Source organism: Cygnus olor, chromosome 5, assembly GCF_009769625.2.
Source record: "Cygnus olor isolate bCygOlo1 chromosome 5, bCygOlo1.pri.v2, whole genome shotgun sequence".
In the NCBI taxonomy this organism is placed as follows: Eukaryota; Metazoa; Chordata; class Aves; order Anseriformes; family Anatidae; genus Cygnus; species Cygnus olor.
Genome location: NC_049173.1, coordinates 5,255,497 through 5,273,935, shown reverse-complemented (window position 1 = coordinate 5,273,935; position 18,439 = coordinate 5,255,497). Strand labels below are relative to the sequence as shown.

The 18,439-nt window shown below is 42.5% G+C and overlaps 1 protein-coding gene and 1 non-coding gene across 2 annotated transcripts; one reads left to right on the top strand and one right to left on the bottom strand.

Moving 5' to 3' along the window:
- Positions 1 to 5,040: 5,040 nt before the first annotated feature.
- PSMA3 (proteasome 20S subunit alpha 3) lies at positions 5,041 to 16,522 on the bottom strand. Its single transcript, XM_040557750.1, has 11 exons — positions 16,364 to 16,522; positions 15,489 to 15,571; positions 14,584 to 14,707; positions 13,509 to 13,610; positions 13,309 to 13,382; positions 12,663 to 12,735; positions 11,652 to 11,717; positions 7,814 to 7,860; positions 5,983 to 6,050; positions 5,776 to 5,840; positions 5,041 to 5,232 (listed from the first exon to the last, which is right to left on the bottom strand). Exons 1-11 carry the CDS (start codon positions 16,382 to 16,384, stop codon positions 5,188 to 5,190), a joined length of 768 nt encoding a protein of 255 aa, XP_040413684.1. The 5' UTR covers positions 16,385 to 16,522; the 3' UTR covers positions 5,041 to 5,187.
- Positions 16,523 to 16,579: 57 nt separating this feature from the next.
- TRNAK-CUU lies at positions 16,580 to 16,652 on the top strand. The gene has a single exon. It is a non-coding gene; the product is annotated as a tRNA-Lys (tRNA).
- Positions 16,653 to 18,439: the final 1,787 nt, after the last annotated feature.

Below are 18,439 nucleotides of genomic sequence, written 5' to 3'. Positions count from 1 at the left end.
CTGTTGGAACCTGTTAACGTAGTCTCCTTCCTACCCCAAATAATGAACGCAGCAGATTCCTGCTTTTCTAAAAGCTCTGCGAACAAAACTTTCAAAAGCTTCCTGGTGTTAATTTAAGCATTGCTTTTTGTGTGTGTTCAGAATGTATCAGCCTCTGGGTGAATTCACTGTAAGTTAACCTACCCTTAGAGTAACAGAAGGGTTTGGGTTTGAAGGGGTCTTAAAGATGAGCTGATTCCACCCTCCCATGGGGAGACTAGCAATCTGTTGCTGAAAGTGGACTCTTAATGCATGCGTTTGGGGCTTGCAGGCTATACATGTAATATCAAATGATGTCTAACTTTATACAACAATAAACAAAACTTTTTCTAAATTTTTACTTGTCTCATCTTGTGTCAACCAAAATGTGTTTGGTGGTTTGTGGTGTTTTTTGTTTTTTTTTTGGTGGGTAGTTCTTATATTGTCTTTAGGGGAAACTTCAGGGGATTCCATTTTTTTCTTCTGTATCTGATCATATGCACATGTTTGGACTATAAACTATGCCTGGCTGCTGCCTGCTTTATTCTAGTTGTCCATTTTTGGTTGGCACAGCAATTTGTAAGAACCGTTTTTAAACAACTGTTTCAGAGTCCTTTAATAGCAGTGTACTGAAGATGAAGAGCACTGCATGGTGGTTTAGGCCTCCTGGAAATGGGAGACTTGGTCTGAACTCGGTTGTAGGTCTGGTGTTCTCAAATCCCAACATCTATCTATTGGATAGACAGCAAGGCTACAACCCTACCTCTTCTGCAGCGTGGTTTCTACAGCTCTATAATTGGGTGTAAGTAGAAGATCATCTAATATGGAAAGTTAGGAGCAGTTAATGTCTCAAAATAGCTCCCAATTCATAGGTAAAAGTAACTTCCTTGCTGTATGTAACTTGAAAAACTGGTGGGTGGAGGAAAAACTAGTCCTTGTCTTGGAGGCAACTGAAAGAAGAAAACAAGGGGGAGAGAACACTCCTTACTGAATTTTTGGTGGTGGTACAGTCTCAAAATTTTCATGACAACTAATGCTACTTTTCTCTTCAGTATCTAGAAGTTCTGCACTTAAAAGTCCGATTATTTTGCCTTCCTGCTGATAAATGCTTAAGCTATGTTGTGGAAATCATTGTTTGGTGTTTTGTTGTGTGGTTACAGTTTGTCTTAAGGAAGAGACTTGCAGTATCACTTATGTAGTTACACCAAAGCTCCTTCCTTAAGGGTGACTTGGACTGCAGAGCCAAATAGCATCTCAAGCATTACTGTGTCTGTACGGACAGCAAAACTTGCAGCGTGGGGGGCTTTTAACCTTAGGCCATCAAGCTATTTTTGGGTATGAGAAGTAACAAATGACCTGATGCTTGGCACGCTCCAGATCTGCATGGAATTAATTGTTTCAAGTGCTTTTTTCTGAGTCAACACCAACTATGGAGTAGTAATAGGTATTAGGGAGATATCCTTATGTATATCTGCTATGCTGGATTTTATGTATGGGTTACTTCTGAGATGTTCAAACAGCTCAATCTTACCTTCGTTTAATCAGCAATACCAGTCATTTTTAATGAAGACAATACCCAAAACACTTTTTTTAATGGCCATGTAAATCAGTACAAATAATCGATTACCCTGATGCTACAGTTTAAATCTCATTTTTGAACACTTCAAGTGAATTTGCATATTCTAAAACCTGTTTTGGTGCAGTCATGGAGATAAATGTAAACTGGAAGGATTACTTTTAAACTTGTCACCTGCAGTCTCCTTAATTTCCTCAAACAAGGCCTCTGTGCATGGACTCGCTGACTAACTGATTGTAACAGGGAATGTGACGTACCCAGTTGTACTAAATATCAGAGCAGTGATTCATCAGGTGCTGAATAACTATCAGTGGGTGTGTGAGACGCAAGAGGAAGGATTATAATGTACATCCTTCCTCGTTCATTGCTAGATCTATGTATTTCTAAAACCTTCCGTGGTGGAAGGGTGACTTTAAGCTAAGAGATGAGTTGGTCTGTACAGTCTCTTTTCTGTTGTGCTGTTAGGGCACATGCTTTGGGTCTCAAACAACAGTATTTGCCATGAATACTCCGAAGTTGTGTTCCAGCATGGCAGGAACTACAGTTATGCATTCCAAATGCGTATCTGACTTTCTGCTCTATTATGTATTCCCATAAATGGCCAGAGCCCAGACCAAGAAGGTTACTTGTTAAGCCCGCAGCAAGAAATGCTGCCATGGTGTGGGCTAATTAGGCTCTTCTGCTATCTTCAGAACTGAAACTTCCCAGTACTCCTGGCAGAAATACTCAAAATGAGTGCTAAGAATCGCCTCTTGCTTAAACCTGTGATTCAGAAATTTACCTTACCAAGGACAAGTTTTTTTTTTTTAGCCTTGCAATGTACTCTTACATTTCAATGTTAAACTCAAACTACAATCAACCACTTCCAGGCCTCTCACTGAGTATCTATAATACAGCTAGATATTTGTTTTTTCCAGGCCTGTATTTAAAAAATGGCCCCTATTAAAGGGAAGCTTTTTTCTTTTTAATATTCCTCTCTCTTGTTCTGTAACAAATCTTGTCCTTGTGTACGTGGTGATCTCAGATCTAGTTTTAGCCCTTCTCAAGCTTAGCTCCAACCAAGTGATTTGCCTCAGCTCTGTATGTTTAGAAATAGGACACAGTCTTCATTTAATCAGAGTTCAATGATGCTGTGCTGTCCTACAGCATTTGCAAGTTTTTATGTAGTTGGTGTTGCCATTTCCTTCTCTTGGAAGACTTCTTCCCCTGCTCAACTTACTGTTTGACACAGCAACGCTAATTCTTAGTAGCAAAATTCACAAAGGCTGGCATTTAGCCTATCAGCTGTAGACTAAAATTAGCAAAAAGTGATACTGCGCAAATATAAATGTGTTCTTAAGTAACATCTTTCAAATTAATAAGGTATTAAAGTGCAGAATGGTTGTCTCATTGGCTATTGCTGAAAGGTAGCAATTCTTAATGCATTGGAAGCCTGCTAGATTTCTATTGTTGTCCTTTTAAATGTTAAGGAAAACTTCAGTACTAAAACAGCTTGTTCAGTAATTACCTCCCCTCCTGTTTTTTTTACCACCCCTGAATAAATGTGAATATTCTTCCCCCAAAAAGATCCTTCTAATTCTTGCTTTCTTTATCTTTCCCCATCTGCAGCCAATGAAAATAAGAGTGGCTTTTTTCCTTACTATAGGTGAAGGTCAGTTCTCACAGTCTGATAACTTAAAACCTGACAGTAACACTCAGCTTGGTGTTGTTTAACTGAATGTTGCCATGACAAGTAAGTTCACTGGAAACGTGTAAGCTCTTAAATTGCTTCTCATTGGGCTTTTCTACACAACAAGCAACAAACCAGAGCATGCTTTTTCAAAGGAACAACTTAGATTGTCATGTTCTCTGATAAGTATCTGCTTTGAAACTTGAGTAAGAAAGGAGGCGGCTATGTTCCTGCCTATATCTTAACATGGTGAAACATTTTTCTCATGCAGAGTTGATCTTGTTCTTCTCACTTAACCCAGAAACCGAACTTGTATGACTGCTGTACTTCCTGGGCCTAGTTCTGAATGGCTCTTACTGAAAGGATTAGCGGGACAGCTGTAGCCACATAAGGATGGCTTTTAATTTCCATTTAGCAATATTTCAGGTGCAGAATAAAGACAGCCTGAAGAGAATCAAGGAGTCCTGTTACATACAGTGAGTGGAAGCTCAGCCCTCAGCAAATGTTTTAGACTACTGATCAGTTTCCTAACTGGCTCTCACTGACTCAAAGAGCTGAATCAGCAGTAAGCTTCACTAGTAAATTCCAGCCGAATGCAATACAGAACTAAGCCCTGACTCTGTGTAACAACTGCACTGTTGCCTCAGGAGACAATGCTGACTGAAGCTATCCATCATGGTCACCATTCACCTCAGTGAGGGAGGCCTGACAGTTGTAGCAGAGTTTGAAAGCTGCGCCTAGCTGGAGAAGCAGGAGTTCATGTAGCTTGACTGCAGCAAAGGCGTAAGCTGAGATGGTCATTAAGCACTGACACAGACCCATCTATCTCTATTTTCTTTCTTTTGCCAAGAAAAGGAAACACTACCTCTATCCTGTAATCCCATTAGAAAAGAGAAAGCAGAAGCATGGAAAGAAAAAAAAAAACTAAGGAAACTTTTTAATGGGCTTGTCATTACTAATATGTAGTACTGAAGCTGAGGCATTTGATTTGTTAGGAAAGTGCATTTTAGGTTTAAAAATGACCTCTGAATTTTAATTCAGTGTATAAGACTTGCATTTGAAGTTTTAAAGTGGTGAATAGACTTTATCTTTTGAGACTTTGAAGTGACTAGATTAGATGCTGCCCCTTTTCCTAGGAAAGGGGGGGAATAGTGTTTTTTTGTTTGCAGCTCCTGGGAAAGTTAACTATTGATTCAGAACTGGTTTGAGAAACCACAGCTGAATAAAGCTGTGAGTACTTGAACTGAACTTCTTTTTATTCCAGTTACACAGCTTAGTAGATCTCAGCCTTACAACTTAACACAAGCACTGTTCAAATGCTTCACATTGTTCACTTTTTCTAGTGTGGTCTTAATACTGCAGATTCAAGTTTTTTTTTCCCCCTGCATTTATGGTTGTTACATAGGCTGAAGTTGTCAGCTGTGTGTATCACCAAAACTGGCCAGCTTTTTTTTTTTTACAGCTAGGTAGGTTGTCTCCTGCCAAGAAGAATCAGGGACTATGGTGACAGATGAACTTGATTAACTAAGATCATGATTTGCAGGAATAACCAAGTTCTACTATGTACTAAACTAGGTAACGTAAGCAGGTGATTGTCAGATTTCTAAGCAGATGACTCTTCTGTACTTAGCCTAGCTCCATACTCTGAAGTGAGAGAAAGCAACGCCAGCCTGATAGCATTTTTCCTTCTAGTGGCTGTTTTGAAGTACTGTACAGTTTGGAACACAGTTGCCTCTTGATAATGCTGACCTGTACTATATTGAAATAACAGCTAGCAGACAGTAAAATGGAAAATTTATTAGTGCAAGTTGGTCACTCAGTTTTTTCCAGCAAGTACATAGTAGCATCCCATGGTTAATACATTATAAACAAACTTGTACTAAGTTTAAAAAAAAAGTTGAACTTGTCTTGAAGTAACAATGTGTTACATATTGTCATCATCTGATTCATCTTCCTCTTTCAAAGATTCCTATTTAAAAAAAGATTAATGAAAAGAATGGTTTAATATCTGTTCTACAGCTTGCCTGGAATAAGCAAAGGCAGTTCTGCTGTTGCTTTACAATCCTCTCAATCTGTACAAAGGTTGATATTCAGCAGGCTAGTTCCTATTTTTAGGAGTTTAACAATGAGCACCATCACTACTTTTAGAACAAATATAAAGCTGTTAAATGCTGGAGGGCTAACTTTCTCCAGCTGCTTGTCTTTAATAAGTCATGTTGACTGCAAAAATTTTACCTTTCCTACTTACACCATTATTGAAGAGAAATATCATTTCTCTTTCAGAAGTAAATAAAACTGTAAACCTGCTGAAGTATAGTTTTTAAGAGTAAAAATTCTCTGGATTACACTGAGAAACTCACAATTCTCTTCAGAATAATATCAGCTACTACGTAAGAGATGTGTGACTCTACATTTTCCAGCCATCACAATGCTGGAATCCTACTGTTAATTCGTTCCATTCCAGCTTTGTCAAGTGGAGCCCTGAGATGACAACAACGACGTTGGACCTTACCTTGGCGTATTTTTCTGCTTCTTCCCTTATGTCTTTGGGAACGATTTCATGTTTTCCACCAGTTACTGCAAATAAAAAGTACATATGAAGCAGAATTCACGTAAAGATTTTGACATACAGAAAGAAGTTAAGAAGCAAATATTTTACTTCAGTTACAGGAACTTAGAAGTTTTATATAGTGTTTCTAGAAGTTTAGAAATGCCTTACCTTCTCCAACCCAGCTGAGTTCCAACTCAAATGCTTTATCTTTTACTTCATCATGAACTATGTAGATTCTGTAAAGAAAGATAGATTAGAACAGATTTGTCAACAGGTTAAATATACTCTTCTCCTTTCACAGATTTCTTATTCTGTTGAAATACTGTTCTTATAGCTAATACAAGCTTTGCTTTCTCCCTTACCCTTCCCTTATGTGTATCCCCCACAAAAACAAGAGCACACCAGAGGATATTCTAGGGTTGTTAGTATAAATGGATGTTAAATGAATACAGCTAAGATGCAAGTTATTTATCTAGTTGAGATGCTTGAGTTATCTTAAACAGAACAGCAGCACCTCTACAATGTGTGTTATTTATTTAAGATTCGGATACTGCAGAACCAAGGCATCACGGCCTGCTCCTGCTGGATCAGTCACAGCAGCATCATATATTTCTCCTGTAAATCTTACTTTAGTTTACACTTGAGACTAAATATGAACATCATATCTTGTATAAAAAAAATATATGAAGTGTACTACTACAAGCTCTTGAAAAAATCATTACTTTGGACTCTGGCAAGTACTTTAGGATTTTAAAGAAATGATTAAAGTGTTTGGTATCTTGCTAAACGCTACTAGGGACTAGCCTTAAGCTAGAAGAAAACAGAACTGTATCTAGAATTGCTGTTAAGTTTTGAGCTGAGGCTGAATTAAAGAACAGGAGGCTTCCGAGCACTTGAGAATCTGTGCCTCATTTGTACAGTTTTAGAATCGGTCCTTGTTAGGTTTAAAGAGTCTACACATTCTTTCCTTTAGCTGCTACCACCATAGCCTCTGACACAAACTCTGAAATAAACTCACAGGCTGCACCACCAACGATGGAAACATTTGTTCCTTCTTTATAGCCTTCTAAATAATAGCCATAAAACGCCTGAGATCAGTATCAGATGTGACAAGCACAGAAATGTCCCTGGAAAACATCAAGTGTTGTAGGTAGCTGAGGGATACTTATATTTGTTTGACAATGTTAAATTCACAAAGTATTCTCAAGATTACTACTGTCCAATTCATGCTCTACCTAGCAGAAGTCTTCCTGGTCTCTTTTCTCCCCTTACTAGTATGTGATTTGCATCATGCCACTCAGTCAGCACGCTACACTCGGAGTTTGTGGGATGGCATTAGCAAGTTCAGGTGATTAGGGCACTGACGCATCATCTTAAATTGCATCAGTAAATAAACCGCCCAGCAGGTTAGCAAATTCAGTATTTCCCGTATCTTCACAGGGTATGAACCTAATCAGTGAAAGGAAAACAGCTATACCCTATATGCCTCTTTAAACAAGGAGTTATACCGTGTTTCTTTTCCAAGTACTTGAATCTTTTAGGAAAATAAGGCTAGGTCAGAGACCTCAGCTTCATTTTTGGCCTGCTACTTCATGTCTGAAGCCCCAGGTGATTGTTCAATCTGCACAACACAGTATGCACCTCTTCAGGACCAGGACACGGAGTTTCTCCCACCTGTCACTTGGTTTATATATTTTAAAAGCAGTGACTATGTTCAGACATTTTAAGCTTTAACCCATTGCTGCTACAAAACTGCACCTGTAACGAGTAGCAGATGAGATAAGTGTATTTTTTGCATCCTCTGTCATTTTGCAGTATTTGGGTAGCATATCCCACCTCAGAAGAGGACAAATAGTAACATACTAGAGTCAACATGAGCACGCATCTAAGAGAAGTGAGACCTGGTACCAAATATAAAAGGAACAGTCTCAGTTTGAAACCATAGCAAGTTCACCAGTACCAATTTCTGTCAAGTTGGAAAAACAGGTTGGAGACTTACATTTTCGCAACCTCTTTAACGACATCACGGCAGGTCATTTCCTTCATCTGTATGGAAAAAAATACACAGCGTAAGAGAACGTCCAGTCTTCCGTTTCCACAAGGCCAGAAACTGAGTGTGCACATAACCTAATGAGCTTGCTGTTATTCTCTACAAATGCATCTTTCACTTTTGCTCATCCTACTACATGCAAGCCCATCTTCCAGTGAAGAATTTTATACGTGAATGGTTCTTTAAATAAAATGTCAGTGTGAAAGACTCCCCACTTTAAAGCACTTACCAGCTGGAATCCTAGAAACTGAACAGCTAACTGTAACATCATCAAAGCTTGACTCATTCTTAGATGCTTTCTGATAAACTACTGTAAAATACCCACACGTACAGTATGGAGGAGGCACTGTATTTTCACATACAACATCTACACTCTTTCTAGGTAGCATACTAATACTTTAGCTCTTACCAACATACTGTTGCAAGCAAGTCTGACTTGTAAGTGGTGCCCAAAGAGAGGAATACTGGTAGCGTGTTAACAACCAACTACATGGCTGAGCAAGGTATCAGCAACTCATTTTGTATTTTTTCCACTGTTAAATCTCAGTCTTCTGACAGCTTCAGAGTTAATCATAATGAAGTCTCATCCCAGTTTCTGTAACAAACTCAAGTTTTGCAGATCAAATCTCTTGCCAGTCAACTCTTTTGGACCACTGTATTTCATTAATGCAGGTTTGAAACAAGATTAATTTTACTTCCTTGCTCAATGTTTCATTTGCACCAACCAAATAAACATCAGCCTTTGATCTATCACTCACAAAAACTCACCTGCCGTTATTAATTGAAAGCAACGGGCCCTCAGTCACAGGATACAGACCAATATGTTATACATTTTACTAACACTTTCCCTAGCATAAAGTGATTTCAAGTTCAAAATTATTTCTTCCTTTTCCCATTATTTACACTGAGCTCAGAGTAAAATCCACTAATTATGCAGTTTACCATCTCTGTCAGATTTTCAAAAAGTTTTCAAAGCCCCAGTATAGAAGTTAGGTCCTTCACCCGTGTCTCAAAACTAAGATGACAACAGTCCTTTGTTCATGTTGAGTCTCACTGCACTTTCTAGGGGTAAAGCGCATGCCTGAGTAAGCAATGGGCAGGGAAAGAAACATGCCTGGTCAGACAGACGTGCCATCATATTTGCATTCCAAGAAGTTTCCTAAACAGAGACCCATTGTGCCAGCCCTTACGTTTGCGACACTCAATCCGTAACGCAGCCGCTGACACTCGCTGCTATTTACAAGTACAATTTGTGTCACACAAACATTTAAATGACTATGTACGTTTACGTGTATGAACTTAGCAGTGAACCAGGAGAACCCAAAAGTCTTAGGTTGGATATTAGGAAGAACTTCTTTACCGAAAGGGTTGTTAGGCATTGGAACGGGCTCCCCAGGGAAGTGGTTGAGTCACCATCCCTGGAGGTCTTTAAAAGACGTTTAGATGCTGAGCTTAGTGATATGGTTTAGTGGAGGACTTGTTAGTGTCAGGTCAGAGGTTGGACTAGGTGATCTTGGAGGTCTCTTCCAACCTAGATGATTCTGTGATTCTGTTACCATCATGCATGTTTACAAGTCAAAACTTGGAGGTTAAGTTTATCTTTTGCCATGATCCTTCTCCCATCCTAGATAATGTTAACTGCAGACAATAGGAAACACTGTAACGGTTTATCACAGATTAATTACAATTATGTCTATATATCAAAAGATTTTAAATAGTATCTGGAGATGCGTGAGAAGCACTGCAGAAGAGATGAAAAGATTCAAATCCTCTTCACATGACTACAAGTTTTCCCCGCAGCTGAAGATAGGAAGTGCTTGCGTAACACGCAACAGATGTGATCCCTGCACTGTTTTTCACTTGCAGTGTAAGCTGCACACGAGGGTTTCTCATGCTACGTCCCCTCCCAGATACAGCTTCTGCTCCGCAGTACCTGTAAGGCAGGTTTTCAGGTTATGCCTACATGCGTGCCTCTTTCTTCCCACCTGTAGTCATTTCTTCCATGGTAAGAGTCTTAGTCAATAGGCCCCGATAGGCAAATCACCCCACAAAAGCTTGTGCACTTCTGTCTTTTTCCCACCTCAGTTTTGTCATTCGATCAGAAATTCATCTTAGCAAAATTAACTCTGCCCTGGGAACCTGCCCAGCCTACGGTTAACAAGAAGCATCAGCATGCAAGACTGCGCTTGCTTCACACTGCTCTGACAGGATCAGACGCCTTACTGAAGGCATTCTGCAAACAAGCCATTGAATAAATCAACGCCGTTGTGCTGTGTGGCACACCACTCCTCCCATGTACTACACTTCGTAGGCCCTACTGTACAGCTCAAGGAATACACATACTAATTAGCTGCACCAATATCAAGCAATAAAGGTTTTGAAAATCCCAGAACTGCAGAGAATTTTTTTCAGTAAATTATCTATTACTCAACATGTTATCTTTATGTCAGTTTGCACATGTGGAAATTGAAGTGATGATTTCTCAGATGCCAAGATTTCAATATCGAGATCAGATCATCTTGTAGGACTCCAACCTTTGATTTGGTGTTCAAGCATCTGACCACATTCAAGACTGAATGAATCGTGTCTAGGAATATTTTCAATTTTCCTGTAATTTTTCAGATGTGATGCTGCACCACCATAAATGGACTATTCTTAAGAGTCTAACAACCAGATGAACGTGAGTTTTTCAATGAACAGCTGTGATGTACTTTTGTAGATCAAAACTATAAATAACACTCAAGAAGAGTATAAAGAAAGAATTACAACGAACAGGCCAAGAGCAGGGCTGCCCCATGCTGTCTCTGGTTCCAAGTGATTCAAATACTACAACCCAAGAGAAGGACAGAAGTCTTCCAGGATTCTAACCTAAGTCAGCTTAAGGCACGCTGATACATTTCGGTCAGCTTCTCTCCGTGGACCACTTTCACACAGCTAACTGTCTACACGCTCATTCAGAAGGCTATGAAACAACTTCTCAGTGTGCATCCACAGAACTTCCTTGTAACACTTCACAAAATTAATTACAGTATTGTGCAAGCAAGAAATGCTGAACAAAAACTGCCCTTTTTGTTTTCCATGACAGCATGCCATACAGTTTATTCCCTCTAGCATTCACAGCACTAAAGTCCTCTTCATCAGATGTAACAGATGTTTTGGAGGGTGCATTACAGTCAGCAACAACAAGCAGCTAGAGGAAAAGAAAAGACAGAAAAGGAGAAGAGAAAAAAAGACAGAAAAGGAGAAAAGACAGAAAGGGAAAAGAGACAGTACCTCAACATCAGCTAGCTGAGAAACACTGTCTTAGCTGACAAGGATTTTCTTTTTCTCCATTAACATTTTCAAAGTCATAATATTCCAGCGGTCACTCTGTATTCTGCAGTTTCACTCACTGTCCTTAACAAGACCAGCTTTTTTCAACTTTTTAAGAAAAGGATCATCTAAAACCTTTGGGGAAAAATAGATATACCACCCTGTACAATGCTGCCCTAAGGCTTTCATTCACAACTAAAAAAACTCTGACATTTTTATATTAATTCAATGACTTTGTTTACTGGCATGCGTGGCAGTGTATGTTCATGCTTCCTGTTTTCAAAACACGGACTCCCTACTGACTACGCGTTGCCCAGGGGCAAGACTTCTGAAATACTATCATTGAGGCTAAAACCATCTACAAGACATTTCTTCCACTTCTCTTGTATCTTACATATTTTAGGCATCCAAAAAAGTAGTATTATAAGGTAGGAATATTTGCCTTGAACAACACAACAGAACTGGAACATCGTACCTGAAGTTTTTCGATCTCTGTTTTTGCAGCCTGCCTGGCTTTACCAATGGCACACCCCCAATAACCCTAAAAAAAAAAAGAGGCAAAAAGTTTAATTAAATACTATGTCCTCTACAGTTCTTACCATTACATATGACAACCGCCCCCCCCCCAAATCCCATAATAATAAGGCAAATACACAGTAAACCTTGGTATTCTGTTTCAAGTAAGATTCCTAAACTGGAGAATAGAACCCAATTACTAGATTAAATACTGCCACCATTGATAGATAAGTGCTCAGTAGTTCCTCTGGGCAGAAACGCATCTGCTCAATTTGTTGCAACAGATCATCTACTGTAACTGAAAACAAAAAGAAAAGCAAACTAGAATTGGAGAGGATCCATGCAGGGGGAAAAAAAACAAAACACAAAAGCCCAAAGCCCCACCTACCATGAAAATACATTGAAGTGTAAGCACGTAAAAATCGAGCACTTTTGCTTCCCTCAAGAGTTACTGTATTAAACATATTGAAATTAAAAAAAAAAAAAAGAGGACCATCCTGTGTAACACAAAGCTGAAGAGACAAACAGAAGTACCCATTTTGATTTGACTTGCTGTTAGCAGCCAGCATCAGAGTAGCAGCCCTTGTTTATCTAAACCTCTCTCTTACACAAAGTATTTTGTGAACGGGGCTTCACTACAATACTCACATTTTTGGGGTAACTTATGGGGCTTTTCATCGGATATAATCAGGTGGAGCGAACTCCCAAATTTCTGAGAGACAAGCTTAAAAAAACTAGTTTCATGGAGACTGCGCTACTTCCAATAAATAGACAATGTCTGTTTAAGAAAGGCATGCAAAAGAAAAAAAAAACAGCTCTGTTCATCTTAGGCAGCGATTCACTGGAGATATTCCCAGGGGAAGAGAGCAACAATTAAGAGCACTTCTGGAATGGCACTTACTGGTTTCCAAATTAGGAGCTTTTAAAGGGGGAACTTACGCTAAGATGGAAATATTTCTGACACACTCACGTATGAAACTCCAGATGGATCAATCATGTACAGCTGTGCACCATCATCGTTATCATAGGACCCCAACATGAAACTGATGGAGAAAAAGGGAAATTAAAAACATTTGTTCTACCAATGCACACAACTATGAAGACTAAACCAGGTTTCCTACATTTTTGGTGCCTAACTCCTATTGTTCTGTTACATTCTAATACGTGGTTTGTCTGAACAGCTTAGCTTGATCACAACACCAAAGTGTGTGCAAGAAACATCGTGCTCGATCTGTAACCAGACAGCAGATCTCAGCTTATTAGTCCTTTTGTGCTGTAGCTGCATGGCAGCTCTAACCTCTTCTTTAGCTATGAGGGTAAGCAGGATGATCACAGAGGAAAGTTCTGCTTTCAGAAGTGCCCCAGATTTAAATCTTTAAACTGCCTCAGCTTTAAAACTGAGGGACAGGCATGTGATCCACCTAGAAGCTTGGTGTTCTCTCATGCAAACATGAATTTTATCCCGTAAGTTTTTCCACACATACAAAAAAGGGATCTGTTTACCAAATGACTCCTAGGTTACTAACACCAAATTTGAAAGAGACTTTAGCCGACCTAACTAGTTCCAGCAGGTGTGAAACAAGATCCTTACAAACAAGCATTTTCAAAAGACTCACCTGCAACCGAAAGGCCTGACAGCGCTGTACAGAGTGTATGCGTGCACGTACATGGCCACTCTGTCTGCAAGATGCTAAGTGGAAACAAAAATTAATGTCTTTATTTGAAGAAGTAAGCAAGCCTCAAGCAGTAAAATTTAATTCTCAGAATCAAGACTAAGAAAACAAAGAACCCTACACAAGCCGTGCCCGTTTCTTACCTTCAGTGGAATATCATAGCCGTAGTTAGATCTAAAGTTGGAAGCCTCTTCTCTAGCTATGTCTGCCAAAGAACGAGCATCGGCCAGAAGTCCTGCTACTGCCTGAAATGAGAATGACCATCAGCTAGTCCAAACGTTTCTTACAGAAAGCTTTTGAAAAGTCTAATCACGTGACTTAACCAAGATCTTCACTGAATTCTACGTATTATTTATTACAGGTGAGTTCAACCAAGCCACGTCAAGATGATTAGGTATTAACACGGTATAGAATTTTTCTCTAGGAAAAATCAATAACTAAAATTATCTTCATTTTAAGTAGTGTCTTCTGATTTGCCAGGGCTATATTAATCCAAGCAATACTTCATATTTTATACTTGGTATTTCATATGAAGTATTCATAACATGAGAATTATGAACGTCACGTATTATACATGACATATAGTTTGGTGTAATACTTCGTGTAACACTTCACAAAAGACACCCATAGCAATGTCCTTTTTTTGCCTCCATTTTGCATGGCCGCTTAGATTACAAGAAAGTCCAGTTCTCTCCCCGATACCGGTGACATCACCAGTAAATACAGCTTCACGCACTTTGGTCACCCAGCAGCCACTGCTTGGCGTCATCCTGACATCACTGGTACGGATTAGCCAGTAATTGATGTCAGCCTTGACAGAATTCAGTTGACTCTCAGACTGTTAAGAAGGAAAAGATAATCTTGTACTCAAGCGCTATTGCAATATTTTCCCTCTTAACACACCTCATTTGTTTACTACATAAGAGGGACGTGTTTATGTTCATATTCAAGTTTGAGCAACTGGACTGCTGAAAAAAACTGCCATGAAATTTATAGCAGCCTCAAAATGCGTACATATCTTCTATTCTAAGTTTAGAACTTTGTGTGTGTGCAATCAAGAATAAGTTACAGAAAAATAGTCAACAATTCTATAGCATTTCTATGTACACACAAATCTTAGCATAACTTACTTAAACTCTTCGTTAGTGATTCTCAGGTCTATATATTTCTACTTTTGAGCAGGAAGTCCCTTTCAGACTATGAGAAATTGTAACTCACCATTCCAACGTGTCGGTCAACATTGAAGAGACGTTTATTGGAACCCTCCTCGTACAGCTTGGACAGAACTAGTTTCTCTACTCCAAAGACAACACCGTCCTTGCATCTTATCCCAATTGCTGTACTGAAAGACAAGATAAATGGAAGTTTCTCACACAGCACTGATCCGTAGCGTAACTAAGGAAGAATTCGCAAAATACTAGAAACTATGACATAATTTCCACAGAAGTAGATCTGTTACAACCCCACGACTGAAGACAACAAGGGGGAGGAGGGGGAAAACAGAGCAGACTGAACACATCAACATTTCCTCGGACGAAGGCAGAGCTGGCTGACAAGTCCCCACACAAACGTTTCACTGCTCCTTATTTGGCACTCGAGTGATCCAGCCCATGCCTTGCTAATCCATCAGCTTCTTGTTGCTACAGCGCAGTTGGGGTTTTTGCCTTACAGCTTTGCCTTGTGTATACTTGAAGGAAGACAGACGCTCTCAGAGAAGCTGAAGTAGCTTTCAGAGAACTTGGATGTCCTCAAGTTCTTCACGAATGCAAAGAAGCCATCAAAAATTAATGAGGCTTTGAGCATATCAGGCTTTCAGTGACTCGGTTTGCATCCAGATTTTGCCCCAAAGCATAAGATTTTGTTGTCCTTAACACAGATGAGTAATTTTACTGCCTGCCTTTGCGTTCTCCACAAAATACCGATTTCCACCAAACTGCAAAGCAAGCAGAAGCTGTTATACTACTTTTATGCTTAATTTGAAGCCTTGTAAAATGAAGCTAGGAACACTGTTGCTTAAAGAGACATTAAAATTAATCTGCAATGCCATCATGCTTGGCTAATCCAATTACATCGCTTTAATAACGGCCATCCAAGAAGCAGAAATGCAGGCAGTTGTATCTTACCTACTGTTCTCCACAGCTTTCATCGCATATTCAACTTGAAATACTCTGCCATCTGGAGAAAACGTCGAAGCTGACAGGTCATACTGAGGAAGAAAACAGTACTCAGCAGGAGAGCATTACTGCAACATCCCGTTATTTTCAGAACAGGTCTATTTATTTAAAAATGTAGGATTGTCACTTGTGGGACATCCACGGGTATTAAGTACTATAAGGAGGCTGCTCCATTCTGTGCAGGAATCACAGAATCACAAAGGTTGGAAGAGACCTTCAGGATCATCTGGTCCAGCCATCCCCCCACCACCAATGTCACCACTAAACCATGTCCCTAAGCACCAGGCCCAACCTCTCCTTGAACAACCCCAGGGACGGTGACTCCACCACCTCCCTGGGCAACCCGTCCCAACGCCTGACTGCTCTTGCTGAGCAGAAATGTCTCCTCACTTCCAGCCTGAACCTCCCCTGGCACAACTTGAGGCCGTTCCCTCTGGTCCTATCGCTAGTTACCTGTGAGAAGAGGCCGACCCCCAGCTCCCCACACCTCCCTTTCAGGTAGCTGCAGAGAGCAATGAGGTCTGCCCTGAGCCTCCTCTTCCCCAGCCCACCCCCCCCAGCTCCCCCAGCCGCCCCTCACAGGACCTGAGCTCCGCGTCCCTGGGGTACCGAGGGCCCCAAACCGAACGCAGCCCCGGGGCCGGCCCCACACCCGCTGGGGGAGCTGCAGGCCCAGCCGTGACTCAGCACGGCCCCGTCCCGCCGCTCCCGGCCCGGTCCCCGCTCCCCTCACAGCCGCCCCGGGGCCGCGCGGCCGCCGCTGCCCGCTCCCCCCCCCCCCCCCCCCCCCCCCCCCGCTCACCCCCCCCCCCCCCCCCGCTCACCCCGGTGCCGATGGAGCTCATGGCGGCGCCGCAGCCCGACGGAGCCCCCTCGCGCTCCCCACCGCCCAACAAGGCGCGCTCCCATTGGCCGCCGCCGCGGCCCGCGGGAGGGCTGGGCGGGCGGAGAGGCGCGGCGGGGTGGTGACGTCACCCGCGGGCAGCGCGCACGCGCCTGTGCGGCGGTGAAGGGCACGCGGCGGGAGGCGGCCTCACAGCGCCCGGCTAGCTCAGTCGGTAGAGCATGGGACTCTTAATCCCAGGGTCGTGGGTTCGAGCCCCACGTTGGGCGCGGAGCTTTTTGCCTCCCCGTCAGAAGGTGCCGGGCGGGGGGCGCCGCTGGGACTCCAACCCCGACGGCGGAGGGCTCGGGGTGCGCTGCGGCAGCTCCCGGAGCAAAGGTGGGCGGTGCGGGCACGGGGCGTGTAATTATGTGGGTTAGCGGGGCAAGCGCTGTGCGAGGGCAACAGCTGGGCGATAGGAAGCTGCTGAGGGCCCCGCTCCAGCCGCCAGTGCTGCTGTCGCTCCCCCAGACACGGCGGGGCCCTGGCAATCGGTGCCTGCTCCGCCGGTGTCCCGCCAACGGGCGCCTGGCTTGGCTCACGGCGGTCGCTCGGCTACAGCAAAACGTCAGAAATGGCACCCAGTAAAGATCCGAGAACCTCGGAGGGGAAAAAAAAAAATAATAAAAAAAAATACAACCCAGCTGTACTGCTGTGGTTCACGTTTGTCACTAACACAAGTTAACGCTGTGAATTTTTCTGCCGTGCCAAGGAAGGATTAAAACATTTAATCTGGAAAAAAAGTGCCAAACCTCTCTCTACATGGTAACGTTAAGGGCTTCCCCAGGGCTAGGTGTTCTAAAAAGCAGAGCACAGACTTAGCTCACCCCTTGGACGAAATAAGAAGCCTCGGTTCTGTCCTTAACAGGGCAGGGGGCTCTGCTCTAAAACCTGCCGGTAAGGCAGGACGCGCTACCTCTGGCTGTGCGCTTGGAACAGCGCTGTCAGAGCTGTCCCGTGATCGGAAACACCACGGGACAGAGTGGGCAGAAGGAAGACGGAACCCACCAGCTTTGGCGGCAGAACCCACCAGCTTTGTGGAGCGCCTGAGGCTCTGCCTCAGTTGTTGCCGGGCAGGACACAACCTGTGTCACGGAGCTGCACCCCAATTATTCACGTTGTAAATGAAAACGAGCTGCAGTTGGGTCTGAATGTCTCCAAAAACTGCATTTTTTACTGTTGTGCTTTTTATTTTTTAAGCATAACTGCTGCAGTCAGCCATGCTTTATGAAGTCAAGAGAACCGCTGACATCCCAAATACTTGCCAAAGGCTAGGTCCAGGCGGATCAAATTCACGTACTCAGTAGTTCTTCCCTCGTGCAGCTCCCACCCCGAGTTTCCATGCCAGAAGCCGTCGGATCCTGGAGTTTCCCAGCCAGCCCCGCAGGCACCACACTTTAGGAGCAAGGTTAGGGCAGAGCCGCACACGGCGCAGCAGGGCCTGCTGGAGGGAATGCTCTCCAACGCGTGTGCAACCCAGTGCGCTTGGTGTCAGTGCAGGAGGGAGAGAAAGGGGTTGGTGGGCCGGAACAAGAGCAGTTAGAGCGAAGGTACTGAACCCATAGGAAAACGAGCGCAATGCCGGTATTTCAAGAATCTGCTCAGCAACAAGCAGCCCCAAGGATATTAAACCATTGAACGATTGGAGGTTTATAGAAGCAAGAGAAGCCTAAGAAATAAAAGAATGCTAAATATCAGACACAATGGGAATACAGGCAACCATGGTGTTTAACCCATTGCTCCGAGTCCAGGCTACGGCCCGACAGGTAAAACCCCACATTGTATTTTGAAGAACTGCTCCGTCACAGCAGACCAGTACTGCCCTCAGCTTGCCACGGAAAAACTCCTGCGCGTGGTAATCACAACCTGCTTCACCTGGGAACCCACTGCTTGGACCGGAGACTCTCACGTCAGTTCAAAGAGGCACCGGCCAGGCCCCATCGTGCTCCGAGGGCTGAGAAACCACTGCTAAAAAACAGCTTCGTCCCGGGAGTATAAAAGAAGCATCGAGAACTGC